The 17,968-nt window shown below is 35.3% G+C and overlaps 2 protein-coding genes across 2 annotated transcripts in view; both read left to right on the forward strand.

Annotated features, from left to right (window-relative positions):
- The window catches only part of LOC125754323 (collagen alpha-1(I) chain-like), a 110,915-nt gene that overhangs the window by 60,054 nt on the left and 32,893 nt on the right, over nucleotides 1-17,968 (forward strand). The gene's annotated exons all lie outside the window — the stretch shown is intronic.
- Nucleotides 15,888-17,877, forward strand: ARL14 (ADP ribosylation factor like GTPase 14). Its single transcript, XM_025425427.3, has one exon. The coding sequence runs from the start codon at nucleotides 16,664-16,666 to the stop codon at nucleotides 17,423-17,425; it is 762 nt and encodes a 253-aa protein (XP_025281212.1). The 5' UTR covers nucleotides 15,888-16,663; the 3' UTR covers nucleotides 17,426-17,877.

The following is a 17,968-nucleotide window of genomic DNA, read 5'->3' on the forward strand; positions in this document are numbered from 1 at the left end:
AGCTTAGAGAATTGTCTAACACTACATTGTCCAATAAAGTAGCCACTAGTCACATGTGCAGAGCTTTTGAAATATGGCTAGTCCAAAATGAGATGTACTGAAAGTTAAAATGCATACCAATTTCATAGACTCTATGAAGAAAAGATCATAAAGTATCTCATTATACTTTACACATTGAAATGATAATATTTTGGATATGCTAAATTAAACAAAAGATAGCATTACAATTAATTTCATGTATTTCTGTTTCCTTTTTTAAAAAAATGTGGCTACTAGAAAAATTTTAATTACATTATATTTGTTTTGGACAGAGCTCATCTAACAAGTTTAAGGAAATGTTAGGGACTGAACTGAGTGCTGCTTCCACTTTCACCCCAATTTAATTTGTTGAAGCTCTCTCTAATCCACAATGGGACTATATCTGGAGATAGGACCTTTAGGGAGGTAATTACTGTTTACTGAAGTCATGAGGGTAGGGCCCTAATCCAATAGGATTGGTGCTCATATTAGAAAAGGAAGAGGCATCAGGAAGGCACACACAGAAGAAAGGGCATATCAGGATACAGTGAGAAGGCATCACACTCTGTAAATTAGGAAGAGAGGACTCATCAGAAACCAACCCTGCCAGCACCTTGATCCTGCATGTCCAGCTTTCAGAACTGTGAGAAAACAGATTTCTGTGGTTTAAGCTACTTGGTTCATGGTATTGTTATGGTGGCCCTAGCTGACTAATACAAGAAGGAAAACTATTCTGATATCATGTATCCTTCTAAAATAAAATGTTTATGGCATTAACTTTAGCTTTTGATCCTCAAAACCCTGTCTTATTGTTTGTGCCAGGAATTTTTAAAGTCTAGTTTGAAACTCAAAAGCTGAGTGAAATGGACTCTTGTTCTGTGTTGTGTTAATGACCTTCCTTCCCCAAGGCCATAGAAGCGTCTACCCTCTGCTGCCTGAAGTTGAGCAAAAGGGAAAGAGGGAACATGAAAAAAAAAAATTGGTCAATATAAAACTATCAATCTGCTATAGCATTTGCTTTTTTTCCTTTCCTCATTCTGTCAAAACTTGGGAAGATCTGATTTCATTTATTTGGTCTTTCATTAATTTGCTCTGTATTTATTGCCTATAGATTGATTATGTATATTTTAATGTGAATAGCTTTCAGAGAGCATTTACATTAAAATTTTCAGATCTTTAATTTAATAATGAAAGATATTGTTTTCTTTCATAGGAATTGAAAGTATCATAGAAACTGCGTAGTAGTGGTGGGGAGAGATGGCTAAAGGACTAAAACAAAATCCCGCTGTCCATATCATTATAGCTCAAAAAGTTTTGTTAGCTGTGAAGGAGACCTTGTTGCCCATCCACAGGATAGATCCTACTTTGCCTGAAGTCCTGTAATGCCTTATGTAATACATACAACACACACAGGGTCATGGTGGTCACTGGGGGAAGCAGAAAGCCAACTCTTGCACTTGGATGGACACTGCTGGCTTCTTCTACCATTTGTACTTTTCTGATTCACCAGGCCTAGGTAGGTCTTATTGCCCATATCACTGCACTATAAATGTCTCTTTACTTCTCTGAGAACCTCTAAAGACCAGGAGATTATAGATTTCATCTCTGAATACTCCTTACCCAATGTCTATCATATAACAGGGGCATAATAAAAGTTTTTGAAATGAAACAAAATGAATTTATGAATCTTACAAGTTCTGCATCAGATCCTCATTAAAGGCTTTTTCTTACCTCTTTTCTTGGTTGGCCTAGATAAAGGTCAAGTATCTTCCTCCAGCCCCTTTAATCTTAACTAACCTCTCATATTCTTTATAAAAACAAATTCTTTTAAAAAATTGTTTAGTTACCTAAGTACTGCATCAAGATATCCTCAGTGTAAAATATTAAAATAATACAAAGAGGATTTAAACACCCATTACCACTCCATGGCAATCCCCTCCATCGTGTAGGCTGGAGCTGTGGAATAACTTCCTAAACTTTTTCCCATGCATTTTTATATATGCAATGTATATCTACTAAAATAGACACATTTATCATTTGCAATGATGTGGATGGAACTAGAGGATATTATGCTAAGTGAAATAAGTCAATCAGAAAAACGCAATTATCATATGATTTCACTCATAGGTGGAAAATAAGAAACAAAACAGAGGATCATAGAGGAAAGGAGGGGAAAATAGAATAAGATGAAATCAAAGATAGAGACAAACCTTAACAGACTCTTAACTATTGGAAACAAACTGAGGGTTGCTGGAGGGAAGAGGGGTGCGAGGAGGGCGTAACTGGGTGATGGGCATTAAGGAGAGCCTGTGACGTAATGAGCCCTGGGTGTTATATGCAACTGATGAATCATTAAACTTTATGTCTGAAACTAATAATACACCATATGTTAATTAATTTAACTTAAATAAAAATAGAATAGACATATATGTATGTTAATATATTAACACTAATATGTATTATCTATTAATACATATATTTAGTCTAAATGATTTCATGCTGTTGTATACTATTTTGCAAATTGTTTTTTCCACTTTATAACTTGATATCCTTTTATGTCACTATACCTACATGGCCCCCATTCTTTTTTTAGTTGCTGCAAAGTATTCTATAGCTCAGACAAACCAAAATGCATTTAAAATATATTTAACCTTTTCTTTATTGATGACCATATAGGCTGTTTGCAGTTTTTCCACTGTCATAAACAATGAGGCAATAAACATAAACTTGTATACCTGCTTCTTTGGACACATATGCAAATATTTTTTATGATAGATTCTTAGAGGATTACTTGGTGGGTTAAAGGTATATGTAGGTGATAGGGACAATCCTGAGGAAGAGGCTTTCTTGGCCATTTGCCATAAAATTACTTGTAATTACTTATAAACCAAATGGACTTCCCAAACTGTACTAGGGCAGAATGGCACAGCAAGACTTAGGCTGTTCCAGTCCAAGTGGATAATTTCTGTAAATTATGTGACCATAGACAGACTGTACGATGTCCTTTAAAATCCCTTTAACAACAACAACAAAAAAAAATCCCTTTAACATACTGAGGCAATCTTCCTCCATTGCATAGCAGTATGGAAAGGGTTCTTCTAAGTCCTTTCCCATACATTTGCATTGTACCATAAGGATTTTTGCATGCCTCCTACTTTGTAATACTTCTGCTAATGAATAGAGGAAGCTGCCTTCAGTACTCCAAATGAGGAAGGAAATATTGGTATTGGATGTCATTACTATCTATTATCTTGTTCAAAAGGGGGGAAGTGAGTCATATCAAGAGAATGAGTCACCAAGTCATAGCCAAGGTGATAAAACTCAAGATTTGCATCTATCTGCTCCATGGACACAGTTCAACAGTTAATGAGGAAACCTTATCATCTGAGTGGTGAGAAACCAGAATGGGTCCTTACCTGAATACTTAATGTTATCTTGAGAAAAAAAAAGTGACATTCCTGTCTCCTGAAGTTCAGAACTTTTTTACTTGCTGACTTATATTTTAAAAACTATTAATTACTGAGGTTTTGGCAGGAGAATAAGTATATCCTCTAACCACTGAATCAAAATTCCCTGAAATATTATATTTTAAATTATAATAGTTATACTGCCAAACTACCCTCCAACAAGCCTACATCAATTTGTACTCCCACTGATATTGAATGTGTCTAACATATTATCAGTCTTTTAAATTATCATCTGATGGGTGAAAAATAGTGTCTTATTAGTTTAATATGTATTTCTCTGATGACCAGTCACATTAAAAATTTTTACATAATTTTTGGCCATCTGTGTATCCTCTTCTCTGAATTATCTTCATATATGTTGCTTCTTTTCTTTTCTTTTTTTTAAAGATTTTATTTATTTATTCATGAGAGACACTGAGAGAGAGAGGCAGAGACACAGGCAGAGGGAGAAGCAGGCTCCATGCAGGGAGCCAGACGTGGGACTCGATCCTGGGTCTCCAGGATCACGCCCTGGGCCGAAGGCAGGCGCTAAACTGCTGAGCCACCCAGCGATCCCTGTTGCTTATTTTCTAATTGATTCTGTATGTCTTCTTTATTGACTTGTATGAGTTAATTATATATTATATATACGGATCTTTCATCATATATTGTTAATATTTTCTCCTAGCTTTTTTGGTCTTTTTGATTTTAAGGTGTTGTTTTCATAGAAAAATTTTAGATTCTTATGAAGTTAAATATATTAATATCAATTCTTTATAGGATTATAATTTTTTTTGGAGTTTTAGCTTAAAAAGGCAATCTATAAGTAAAGTTAACACATTCTTCAATATTTTCTTCTAAAATTTTATTATATTTTAAATGTATTTTTACTACAGTTCCAAAATGAAATTTAACTGAAAATTTAATTTCTAGTAATACAATGCAGTGGGTGTTAAGTAAAACCCTTCCCAGTACAGCACATGTAAAAATGCAGTATAAAATATTAAAGCAAATAAACAAAAACCCAATAAATATTTTTTGTATGTTTATCTGAGGCTGAACTGTTGAGAAATTAAGGGAATTTTTTAGAGGCTAAGAGAAAAGGAGAGCACAACAATCTATAAAGTTAGGAAGCTCTGAGTGTTTACGTCATCCCTACTGACCACCAGACAAAGTTTTAATGGGCTCATTGTACCAGAGCTGAAGATAAAGCCTGGGTCCCCACCAAGGTGAGAACTAGAATGAACTAGAACTTCAAGGATGACTCAATTGCTGAACTAGAAAAATCCCTCCCAGCAAAGCGCATTAATGGTGATAGATGCCAATCCTTTTTTGTCTTTGTTTTTTATTTTTTATTTTTTATTTTTTTTATTTTATTTATTTATTTTTTTTGTCTTTGTTTTTTAGATAGAGAGCATGTGGTGGTGGGGAGGGACAGAGGAGAGACAGCACCATGTGGGGCTCGATCTCATGACTCTGAGATCATGACCTAGGCCAAAATCATGAGACGCTTAACTAATTAAACCACCCAGTTACCCCTGTATTTGCCAATCTTATCTGGGCTCTGGACAGAGCTGAACAAAGAAGAAAAATGACTTCATCATTAGTCCACTTTAACATGTATTTAGAACTCAAATTCATATTAACCATATATTCCTCAAAGCTCGAAATCAGAAATGTAGTTGGTAGCATCCCTCAATAGCTAGAGGAAATAAATTCAGGTCCTCTTCAAAATAACAGTCATTAAATTCAACTCCACATATATATTTTCAAGGAATATGACTTCAAATACACAAGGAAATAGCAGAACTAACACGCTGCAGAATGAGACATTAGAATCTTCAAATAATGGAATAATCTGGTACAGAATAAAATATAAGCATTTTTAATATATTTAAAGAAAAATTTTAAAAGATTATTGGAAGAATGCCAAACTATAAACCATCAGAGTTGACCACACAGGCTTGAAAAAAATCAATAGAAGTTCTACATATTAAAAATGTAATAATTAAAGTTAGAAATTCAATGGCAGGTATAGATTAAGCACAGTTGAAGAGATAGTTTATGATGAATAAGAGGAAATCATTCAGAAAAATATGACAAAGAGGATTTCCTTTTATAGGAAACTATAAAAGAAATATTAAGAGATATGGAGAATACAAAGGTAAAACTCCAACATATATTTAACTGGAGTTCCAGGAAGAGATAACAAAGATGAAGGGAGAAAAAATATTATTTAAAGAGGTAATAGCTTAAGTTTCTTGAATTCTGAGAGAATTTCTTCTCTGTATTTGATGAGAAACACCAACATACAGATTTAGAAAACAGAACTGCAAACAGAACAAATAAAAAATCACCTAACTACATTATAGTGAAATTTCAGAATACTAAAAGTCAGGAGACTACATTAGAAGCATCTAGAGAAAGAGATAGTGTATCTGTTAAGGCACCATATTTAAACTGACAGGAGATTTTCTCACAGCAACAAAGGGAGCCAGAAGACAGAAGAATGGTACATTTAATGTGCTGGGGGAAGATAAATGTCAAATTATACACTATTATATCCAGCAAAATAATCTTTCAAACATGAGGTTAAAATAAAGTTATTTTCTGACTAGAAAAATTGGGAGCTTTTATTACAGCAAACCCTTTTTTAAAGATCATCTAAAGACTATATTTCAAGATGAGGATAAAGAAACACAGGAGAAAGTCTGAGTGTAAGAAGAAATGGTGAGCAAAGAACATGATAAGCATGAGGATAAATCTAGGTAGCATTTACTGAATAAACCAATGATGATGTTTACTTAGAGGGTTAAGTAAGTCAAGCTAGATAAACCCAGACAACAATAGCATATATAATGAAAGAGTGGTAAAAAGGAGTCACCCTAAGACCCTTTTATTTTCCTAAATGTGAGTAATGATATTATCTTCAGACATTAAGTTTAATATGAATATTAAGGTTTCTAAGGCAATTGTATTCATTTTTCTATTAGCAGCTTAAAGTAATATATATTTCTATTTCACAGTTTCTATGGGTTAAGAGTCCAAGTATGGCATAGAGTCCCGGCATGAGTCCTCTGCTCAGGGTCTCACTAGGCTACAGTCCAAATACTGACAGGGCTGGGATTCTCATCTGGAGGTCCTCCTCCAAACTCATTCAAGTTATTAGCAGAATTCAGTTTCTTGTGGTTGTAGACCTGAGGGCTCAGCTACTAAAGGCTACTACCCCCTTCATAGGCAATTAACAACATGGCTGCTTTCTTCCAGGCCAGCAGGACAAAACTGATGTTTCAAATTTCCCTTTTCAGGAAGGGCCCAGTCTCTTTTAAAAAGGTTCTCTTGATTAGGCCACGCCTACCCAGGATAATCTCCCGTTTGATCAACTCAAAGTCAACTAACATGGGACCTTAATGTCTTAAAAATGTCTTCACTTTTGTTATATAATTTAATGAGGAAAGTAACATCCATCACATTCACAGGCACATCTGCACTCATAGAAAGGGAATTATAAACCACTGGATGGGAATTGTGGAGGCTCTCTGAATTCTGCCTACCATAGTTGAATTAGATTCCATAATTTCCAAGTCAGTAGAGATGAAAAAAGGAAGAGAAAAACAAACAAACCGTCAATTCAAAGACAAAGGCAAAAACATTGAAGTGGGGTAAAGAGAAAATATAAAATAAAATGATAAATACAATGTCAAGAAACTGTATTCTCCAGATGTAGACAAAGATTATTAAACAGAATTTGAAAAAAGTTCAACTCCATATTATTAACAAGAAATACATCTTGCCATAAGAACATAGAAAGGTTGAAAGGTAAGACAAGCAAACACTAACCAATAGGAAATTGAAATGGCTATATTAGAAACAGGCAAACTCAAGGTCAAGAGAAAAAACTACTACTAGAGATCAGATGGGTTACTGCTATCAAAAAAAAAAATCTGCAAGATATGCCAATTCTAAACTTGTCAGCACTTAATAAAATCACTTCAACATACAGGATGCAAAAATTGCCAAAGGTACAAGAAAAATTATATCACCATCAGTTGGCAAGATTTTACCATTCCTTCCTCTTTGATCAATAAATTAAGCAGATAAGGTCTGACTAAACAATGATAAAAAAAAAACAACCAATGATCAAAATTGGCCTAATACAGAATAGTTCACTTAAATATTAAGGAATATACATTTCTTTCAAATATATGTAGAATATTTACAAAAAGTGACTACAAACTAAGACATAAAGCATCTAATAAAAGTCCAAGAATCAGTATTTTTGATCACACTGAAATTAAGTTTTAAGAAGAATTTAAAACTTCTGTACATATGCAAAGTTAGAAAAATACGTCTAAATAATTGATGGATCAAAGAAAAAATGTGTAATGGAAATTAGAAAATACTTAACTAATAAAAACAATGAGAAAAAATGTGTGGCATCCAGATACTTTGGGGAAATTTACAGAATTAAATGCTTAAATGGAAAAGAAAAAATTGATAATAAATAAGGCTGAGAATAAATGAGAATTCACTATAAGCTATTGTTATAAACAACAACAAAAGCAACAGGAGATAAGGCAGAGAAAGTAGAATGTGGAAAATAATAAATATAAAAGCAGAAATTAATGAAGTAAAAATAAATAATATACTACTTAGTTATATATGTTGCTTTTATATATTGGTAATACATTACTTAGATTTTTTATTCACTAAATATTACTTATGTAATAACATTACTTAGAAGTACAAAATAAACATTACCTATTATGTATTACTTATATATTTTTTTCTATAGAAACTAAAGACTAAAACCAAATAAGGGATGAGTAACATTAGTTCAGATTAAAGGTTATTTCTCTGGGGAAAGAAAGGAATATAATTATTTAGGGGCATGCAGAGGTCTTCACTGGTATTGGTATTCTACTTCATTAGCTGGGTGGGACACTGGTGACCCTTTAAATTTTTACTTTTGTTCTTTAAAGTGCACATACATAAAAAGAAAATAGAATAAAATGCACATATACATCATAAAATCCTTCATATTGTGATGCTTCATATTTTTTTAATTAAAAAAATTTTAAATACAGACAAAACAAAAATCTTTTAACCAAGCCTCCTCCAGAGGAGGCTAAGCTCATTGGTTTTACGTGTATCTTTCTAAATTTTTTTCTATGCATTGACATGCATGTATCTGAGAAACACATAGTTTGTTATTTTGTGTGTGGGGGTTAACATAAATGATATTATACCAACTGTACTATTTTAGAATTTGTTTTTTCTCCCCTTATAGCTCTTAGCAAGCTTCTCTTGTAAGTATATGGACACTTAATATTTTTTGGTGCTACACAGTATTACATGGCTTGAGGACATTCTTTATTTACCTTGTCTCTTTATATCAACCAACAAGCGAGGCTGTGTAACAGTAACAAACTTAGAGCTCAAACTTGGTAGCTCAAGAACAGTTTACCCTTGTGACACCTGTCCACTATTAGTTGACTAAAAGCCTCTTCGTTTGGTGTAGCTGAAACAGAGAAGGTATGAAGATTCTGTCCTGGGCTCTTTGTCTCCAAACCCTTAGGGAAGCAGCACTCCACAGAATGAATATTTTGATGGAAGAGAAAGCTGTGACTTCCACGATGGGCTCCTATAATCTGGACTCTCCAGGAAAGGCCCAAATTTTCCTGGAAGATAATGGATTATTCTTTGCCACTAATCAGTGTGACTCACAGGGCTTCAGATACAACATCACAGCTGCCCTGGGGAGGCTCCCTTGATCTAAGACTGACAGATTGTTCCACTAAAGCTTCTCACTAGCCTCTGTGCCCACTACCCTCTATACTTGGCATAGTGCTTGGCATATGACAATTAATAAATACTTGTCTCATCGCTGGCGAAAGAATATTTTCTGAATAAATATATTTGATTTCTGTAAACCCCTGAAATAAAAAAAAAAAAAAAAACACATTTTCCATACTGAATTCAAGAGAAAGGCACATCATATATAGTCTGTGAACTTGAGGTCTTTCCTTACTTTTGGGTATTGCCATTTCATACTGAGACTTCTTTTTTTTTTTTTTTAAGATTTTATTTATTTATTCATGAGAGAAACAGAGAGAGAGGCAGAGACACAAGCAGAGGGAGAAGCAGGCTCCACACAGGGAGCCCAATGTGGGACTTGAACCTGGGACTCCAGGATCACGCCCCAGGCTGAAGGTGGCGATAAACCGCTGAACCATGGGGGCTGCCCTCATACTGAGACTTCTATAAGTATTTTCAGGCAAACTTACGTACATCTTTTTGACTTGGCAAGTATTCAGTAAAGGGAATACATGTTGGTGGAGTAAGATGTCCCAACATGTAGTTGGATAGAAAATTGGTGGAGAATACAATGTGGGCAATAATGAGAAGCTTATACTCAACAACAAAGATGTTTTCAATGGTTAAAAAGGGCTTTATCCAAAAAAATTAAATTTCAAGGGTTAAGGATGCTAGCTTAGGAAAGAGTATGGCAGATGTGAGTCAGGGTACCTTTTTTAGGAAGGGACTGAGTGCAAGAAACAGAGTTATCAGACCTGAGTTTAACGACCAGGACTTATTTAAAAAGACAATAAACAAACAAACAAAATAAAAAAGGCAATTGTTTAGTTGTTAACATTAGAATAGCATGTTGCGACCAAATTAGTGATTAGGATAACTCTATACCTGGTCTTAGAAAGCAGGATTGGAGCTGCTTAAGTACTTGATGTCTCAGATCAGGATTGAGACAATTAGATTCTAAAACAGGATCAAGTGGGGGCACCTGGGTGGCTCAGTTGGTTAACGGTCTAACTTTGCTTCAGGTCATAATCTTGGAGTCCTGAGATTGAGCCCACATTTGGGCTTCCAGCTCAGTGAGGGATTTGCTTGTTCCTCACCCTTTCCCTCTGCCCCTCCCTCCCATTCATGCCCTCTCTCTCTAATAAATAAATAAAATCTTTAAAGAAAGAAAGAAAAAGAAAGAAAGAAAGAAAGAAAGAAGAAAGAAAGAAAGAAAGAAAGAAAGAAAGAAAGAAGAAAGAAAGAAAGAAAGAAAGAAAGAAAGAAAGAAAGAAAGAAAGAAAGAAAGAAAGAAAGAAATGGATCAAGTGGCCTCAGCCAAGGGGATGAGGGATTGCAGGATTGGGAACCATGCTATGTCTGATAGCAGCAATTGAGAATGGCAAGTAGGATACTATGCCCCTCCTACATTCATAACAGTCTATTAGTCAGGGTTCTCCAGAGAAATGAACACAGACAAGTGGGAAGAGATTTATTATAAGGGACTGACTGACTCATGTGATAGAGGCTAAGTCCAATGATCTGTGATCTGCAGGCTGGAGGCTCAGGAAAGCAGGGGGTATAAGTCCAGTCCAAACTCGAAGGCCTGAGAACCATGGGAGCCAATGGTGTAAATCCCACTCTGTGTCAGAAGGCCTAAGAACCAGGAGTACTGATGTCTGAGGGCCAGAGAAGATGGATATCCCTGATCACACAGCAAATTCACCTTTCCCTCACATTTTTCTTCTATCAAGCCCTCAAAGGATTGGATGATGCCCAACTGCACGGTTGAGGATAACCTTCTTTATGCAGTTTATGGATTCAAATGCCAATCTCCCCCAGAAATACTTTCACAAACACACCAAGAGTAATGTTTTACCAGCTCTCTGGGCATCCCGTAGCCCAGTCAAGTTGACATGTAAGAGTAACCATCCCACAGACATTCGTAATGGAGCAGAGTACTCTTTCCCACAGAGCCAAGAAACAACTTTATACTCCCTCTCAAAGAAGTTACTAACTATAAATCTCATTTGGCTAGCAAATATAAACCTATCTGCTATCCTTATGATCAGTAATAAAATAGTAACAGCTACCATTCACTGGGCGTGTGCTATGTATCATGTACTAGGCTGCCTTATATCTCATTTATTACTTACAATAACCCTGAGAGGTAGATAATATTATTTCCCAACTTACAGATGAAGAAATTAAGAAGTGGCTTGCTCAGGTTTATACAGAAAAAAGAAAAAAAAAGGTACAGTTGTGACTGCAAGCCAGGTCTGACTTCAGAGTCTGTGCTAAACTAATTAAATTTAAACAGTTTAATGCTTCAAGGCTGTACCCAGCTAAATACTCTGATTTGCTTCTAGAGTATTTAATCTGGACCCTGACATTTCTCATTCTGGAGTTAATTTTAGCAATGTCCTTAAACCAGCTATTTGTCCTGTGTTGCATTATTTGAGGTAAGAGGGCTACCAATGATTGCAAAAACATAGTCTAATGAAAATAATTTCATCTCATCTGACCTTGGTGGCATTTCTGAAAAGTCAACCCTGCAGCAATAGAACAGGTCCTGGGGAACCTTGAGGGGTTGCCCTAAACTAACTCTTGGTGGCCTGACTTTTTATATTGCTTGTCACGATAAATCTGATAACATTTCTCTTTCTTATCCTAACATTCCTTTTATCTGTTTACTCAAAAATTCCCTTTGGAATTTTTTATCAAAAACTATCATATGGACCCTAAAGACGACACCAAAAAAACTACTAGAACTGATAAATGAGTTCAGTAAGGTCTCAGGATACCAAATCAAGTAAAGAAATTTCTTGCAAAAAAAAAAAAAAAGGAAAAAAGAAATCTGTTGCATTTCTATACACCAATAATAAAGCATCAGAAAGAGAAATTAGGAAAACAATCCATTTACAATTTCACCAAAAATTGTATGATACTTGGGAATAAACTCAACCAAAGCGGTGGAAGACCTGTACTCTAAAAACTATGAAACACAGATGAAAGCAATTGAAGATGAGGCAAAGAAACGGAAAGACATTCCATACTCATGGATTGAAAGAACAGATATTGTTAAAATGTCTAAATTACCCAAAACAATCTATACATTTAATGCAATCCCTATGAAAATACCACCTGCATTTTTCACAGAGCTAGAACAAACAACCTTAAAATTTGTATGGAACCAAAAAAGACCCTGAACAGCCAAAGCAATCTTGAAAAAGCAAAGCAAAGCTGGAGCCAACGCAATTCCAGACTTCAAGTTATATTACATAGCTGTAGTCATCAAAACAGTATAGTACTGGCACAAAAATAGAAACATACATCAATAGAACAGAATAAAGAACCCAGAAATAAACTGACAGCTACACGGACAATTAATCCTCAATAAAGCAGGAAAGAATAGCCAATGAGAAAAAGACAGTCTCTTTCACAAATAGTGCTGGGAAAACTGGAGAGTAACATGCAAAATAAAGTAACTAAACCACTTTATTACACCATACACAAAAATAAATTAAAACTGGGCTAAAGACCTAAATGTGAGACTTAAGACCAGAAAAATCCTAAAATAGAACATAGGCAGTAACCTCTTAGACATCAACTGTACCAATTTCTTACTAGATATGTCTTCTGAGGCAAGGGAAACAAAAGCAAAAGAAACTATTGGGACTTTATCAAAATAAAAAGCACAGTGAAGGAAACAATTAATAAAACTAAAAGACATCTACTGAATGGGAGAAGATATCTGCAAATGAAATATTTGATAAAGGGTTAGTATCCAAAATCTATAAAGAACTTATAAAACAGAACACCCAAAAACCAAATAATCCAGTTAAAAAATGGGCAGAAGAAAGGAACAGACATTTCTCCAAAGAAGACATATAGATGGTTACGACACATGAAAAGATGCTCAAAACCACTTATCATCAGGAAAATACAAATCAAAACCACAATGAGATCTCACCTCACACCTGTCAGAATGGCTAAAATTAACAGTACAGGAAACAACAGGTGTTGGTGAGGATGTAGAGAAAGGGGAACTCTCTTACACTGTCGGTGGGAATACAACTGGTGCAGCCATTCTGGAAAACAGTATGGAGATTTTTTTAATGTTAAAAATAGATTCATCCTATGATCCAGCAATCGCATTACTGGGTATTTACTCAAAGAATACAAAAACGCTAACGCAAAGGGATACATGCACCCTTATATTTATAACAGCATTATTTATAATAGCCAAGATATGGAAACAGCCCAAGTATTCATCGATTGATGAATGGATAAAGAAGATGTGAGATACACACACACAATGATATATTACTCAGCCATAAAAAAAGAATGAAATCTTGCTACTTCCAATGACATGGATGGAGCTAGAGTATAACACTAAGGGAAATAAGTCAGCAGAGAAAGACAAAAACCAAATGATTTCACTCATATGTGGAATTTAAGAAAAAAACAAATGAGCAAAGGGGAAAAATACAGAGACAAATTAAGAAACAGACTTAATTATAGAGAACAAATTGATCAAACTGTTAGTTACCAGAGGGGAGAGGGTATGGGGAAGGGGGAAATAGATGATAGGGATTAAGGAGTGTACTTGTGATGAGTACTAGGTAACGTAAGAAATTTTTCAATCACTATATCCTATACCTGAAACTAATATGACACTGTATGTTAACTAACTGGAATTAAAATAAAAACTTAAAATTTCAGTGACGCCTGGGTGGCTCAGGGCGTGATCTCAGGACTCTGGTTCCCCACAGGGGAACCCTCTGGTTCCCTCTGCCTATGTCTCTGCCTCTCTCTGTTTCTCTCATGAATAAATAAAATTTAAAAAATTTAAAAAATTAAAATTTTAAGAAGTTTAAAAAATTTCTTTGTAAATGTTCTTTCTACATTCAGAATAGCCTACTCAATATTTTTTAAAAATAAAATTTTAGTTTTAAAATTTAAAATTTTTCAACCTGGAGAATTTATTCTTTAGCTTTGGAAATAGTCTTATATTATTTCTTTGATAATTTCCCTTTTCATATTTTTGTTCTCTCTGGAATAAAGTCATATAAGTTAGATATTAAAACTTCTGGATTGGGGTGCCTGGGTGGCACCGGTGAGTTAAGAGTCATGATCTCAGGGTGGTGAGACTGAGCCCCATGTTGGGCTCAGTGCAGAGTCGGCTAATCCTTCTCCCTCCCTGTCTGTCCTTCCCTGTGCATGTTCTTTTCATTTTCAAATAAATAAAATCCTTAAAAATAAAAATAAAAAAATGTCTGGATTGATCCTTTACATCTTTTTTCATATTTTCTATCTTCTACTTTCTGAAAGATTTTTTCCCCCAACCTATTATTAATCTCTTTAAATTTTGGAAATCATGGATTTATTTTTCAAGTGTTCTATTTTGTTTTTTGAGTAACCTTTTGAATGCCATTTTTGTCTTGTTTTATGGATACAATACCTTTTTAAATCTCGATGGAAATATTTAAAACTTACTGAAAATTTTCTTTTGTTCCCTGCATTACTCCTGTTTAAGCTTCCTTAAAACCTTATTTTCTTCTTGGTCTTTATATTGGAGGTATGCCATGTATTAAGTATGGGAACCTCTGTGCACTGAAAAGCTGATTGGGCATTCTGTGTACATGAGCAATGTTTGCCAACTGTCAGGCTGGCTATAGGTTAATTAAATATTGAGTTAGGCATTATGATGTGGAAACTCTCAACTGTCAAAACTTGGAGGCCTTTTTTTTCTCATATCATTCAATTTCTTTCTTTATTATTATTATTTTTTGTCCAGAATAACATCTCGTTGCTGAATGGTTAATCAGCAGAGGTGTGTGTACATGTGGGGTTGATTTGTGGGGTTTGTGTGTGTGTGTATGTCGGGGGTGTCTTTATTCAGACTTTTGTTTAATGCCCTCTGTTTTTAGTCCCTCATTTCACCCCTTCCCTCTGTATCTTGTGTATCAGTACTCCAAACTTCGGCTGTATCCTGTTGCATCAGTTACCACCATTATAAAGAAAACCACAGGCCCAAAATGCTATCACTTGGGCCAGGCTGAGTCACCAAGCTGGGGCTTAATACCTAACCTAACTGCAGATTCAACTTTCCCGAGAAAGGAAACAACCTTTCAGTTGGGTCAGTTAGGTCACAACCTGTCAGTCAGAAATTTTCTCAACAGCACCAATGATGTAATTTGTCACATGGGCCCTCTCCTTTCCCCAAAGGAAGATGAAGTAATCTACCTAGAAAGGTCCCCTGCCCTTCTCCCTAAGGGAGGGTGACTTTGCCTAAAATAATCCTCTCTTTTCTTTTGCTCAAAACTTTCCTGCCCCATTCTTCTTTCTTTTTATTTTTTTAATTGAAGTATAGTTATTATGCAATGTTACATAGTTCCAGGTGTACATCATAATGAATCAACAATTCTTTCCATTATTCTATGCTCACCACAAGTGTGGCTACCATCTATCAACATATAATGCTATTACAATATCATTGATGATATTCTTTATGCTGTGCCTTTTATTCCTATGATTTATTCATTTCATAACAGGAAGCCTATATCTCTCTCACTCCCTACACTCATTTTGCCCATCCCCCACCCCATCCTCCTTTCTATAGAAAACTTTCGTTTTGTACAACTCCTTGAAACTCCCCTTTACTTGCTAGATGGGATGCTGCCCAATTCATGAATTACTTAATAAAGCCAATCAGATCTTCATATGTACTCGGTTGAATTTTGTTAATACCACTCATCTTCTACCTATATTCCACGTTGCAGAATTTTATTGAAATCTCTTGTCCTCCTTCACCATCATTTTGGTGGAGTCTTGAGGAAAGGGATAAATACATATATTCAATTTACCACCTTTAATCAGACTGCTTAATTTCAAGGGTTTGTGTTACACACTCCCCTCCCATCCCTGTATACTTTTTTGGTCTTGTGAATAATGTAAATTTTCTAGAAGATTAAAGAACTGTTTTTGTATATTATGGGAGGAAGGTTCATATAACCTTGGGTGGTATAAGTATCCTACTGAGTAACCTGGACAAGGGGAAAGTACTGAAGATATTTAGGGCAGTGTGAGATAAACTCTCTTCATGACTTCAGAAATCTGGTTACTCATTTACAGCTGGGATAAGATAAATGTTCAAATAACTAGAAAAGTTCTATAAACCACTTGTAAAACTAAGTTTTTATTCTACTATCGAACCATGTTCCCATAAACCATTGGTTACCTCTAAATTTCCAACATCTGGAAGAGCACAAGCTGTGGCATCACCTAGCCGGCCCCTCCTACGTCCTACTCACTCACAAAGAATTTCCCCTTTGAGTGACTGCAATATTGGCTGCTTACTCATACCAGATTTCTTAGGATTGGCTAGGACTGCAAATAAAATGATGTTTGCCTATAATCAAGGTGATAGGCTACAACATAAATGCACACAAGTTCCCAGTCTTAAAATACAACATGAAGCATTTGCTATCTTCTTTCCTCCTATTATTTTCACAAGAAACCTGGACAACAAACATTGTCCCTGGCCAAAAGAAGAGTCTTTGAAAGGAGGAAAAAAACCTAAAATGGGTCTACTAAGTTCTAAAAACTCCAAAACCAAGCAAGCCCGGATTCTTCTTCTGGGACTTGACTCAGCTGGGAAGTCTACACTCCTTTACAAATTAAAGCTTGCTAAGAATATTTCAACCCTCCCAACCATAGGTTTCAACGTGGAGATGATCCAGTTGGAAAAGAATCTTTCGCTCACGATCTGGGATGTTGGAGGACAAGAAAAAATGAGAACCGTTTGGGATCATTACTGTGAGAACACTGATGGGCTGATGTATGTTGTGGATAGTACGGACAAACAGCGACTGAAAGATTCCAGTAGAGAGCTGGAGCACATTTTGAAGAACGAACACATTAAAAATGTGCCTGTTGTTCTATTAGCCAACAAACAGGATGTGCCTGGAGCTCTAACTGCTGAGGACATCACCAGAATGTTCAAAGTGAAGAAGCTCTGCAGTGACCGGAACTGGTATGTGCAGCCCTGCTGTGCCATCACTGGGGATGGACTGATGGAGGGGTTCAGGAAATTGACTGGATTTGTGAAAAGCCACATGAAATCAAGAGGAGACGCTTTAGCATTCTTTAAGCAGAACTGAGGTCCAAGCAGTGACATACTGGTGGAGTTGAAAGGGTAAATTTTTACTATGCCAAGTGAGAAAAGCAAGTTGTTAAGTTAGCAAACTTTTCCTAAAATGTTATGTCACCTAAATTCAGCTAAAAACTTAAAATAATATCTAGAAAACATTATTTTTGGTCAGGCACTTCAGTAAATTATATGGTAATGATAATTGAGAATGAAAATTGTATAATTTTGTGCATGTTGGATAAATCAGAATAACCATGTTTGGGACCAAATAAGTTATTCCTTTATTATTTTTATATGACTACTAGAACAAAGTTTAAGTAAACTGCTAATAGGGTCAGAATTCTTTTTGATGGTTTCCAGCTGTTACAGTATTGCATTTCTACCACACTCCTATGGAACAGCTAGTAAAAAGTGAACTTTAAATTATGGAGAGAATAAAGTTTGATGTTAACATTTTATAAATCTCTATGCCTTAAATGAAGTTTTTTTCTGTATTCCTACCAACTCTTTGAAATCTATTGCTGGGGACTTCCTACGGTCAGCCAAACAAGGA

The sequence above is a fragment of the Canis lupus genome, chromosome 34, assembly GCF_003254725.2.
Source record: "Canis lupus dingo isolate Sandy chromosome 34, ASM325472v2, whole genome shotgun sequence".
Lineage (NCBI taxonomy): Eukaryota > Metazoa > Chordata > Mammalia > Carnivora > Canidae > Canis > Canis lupus.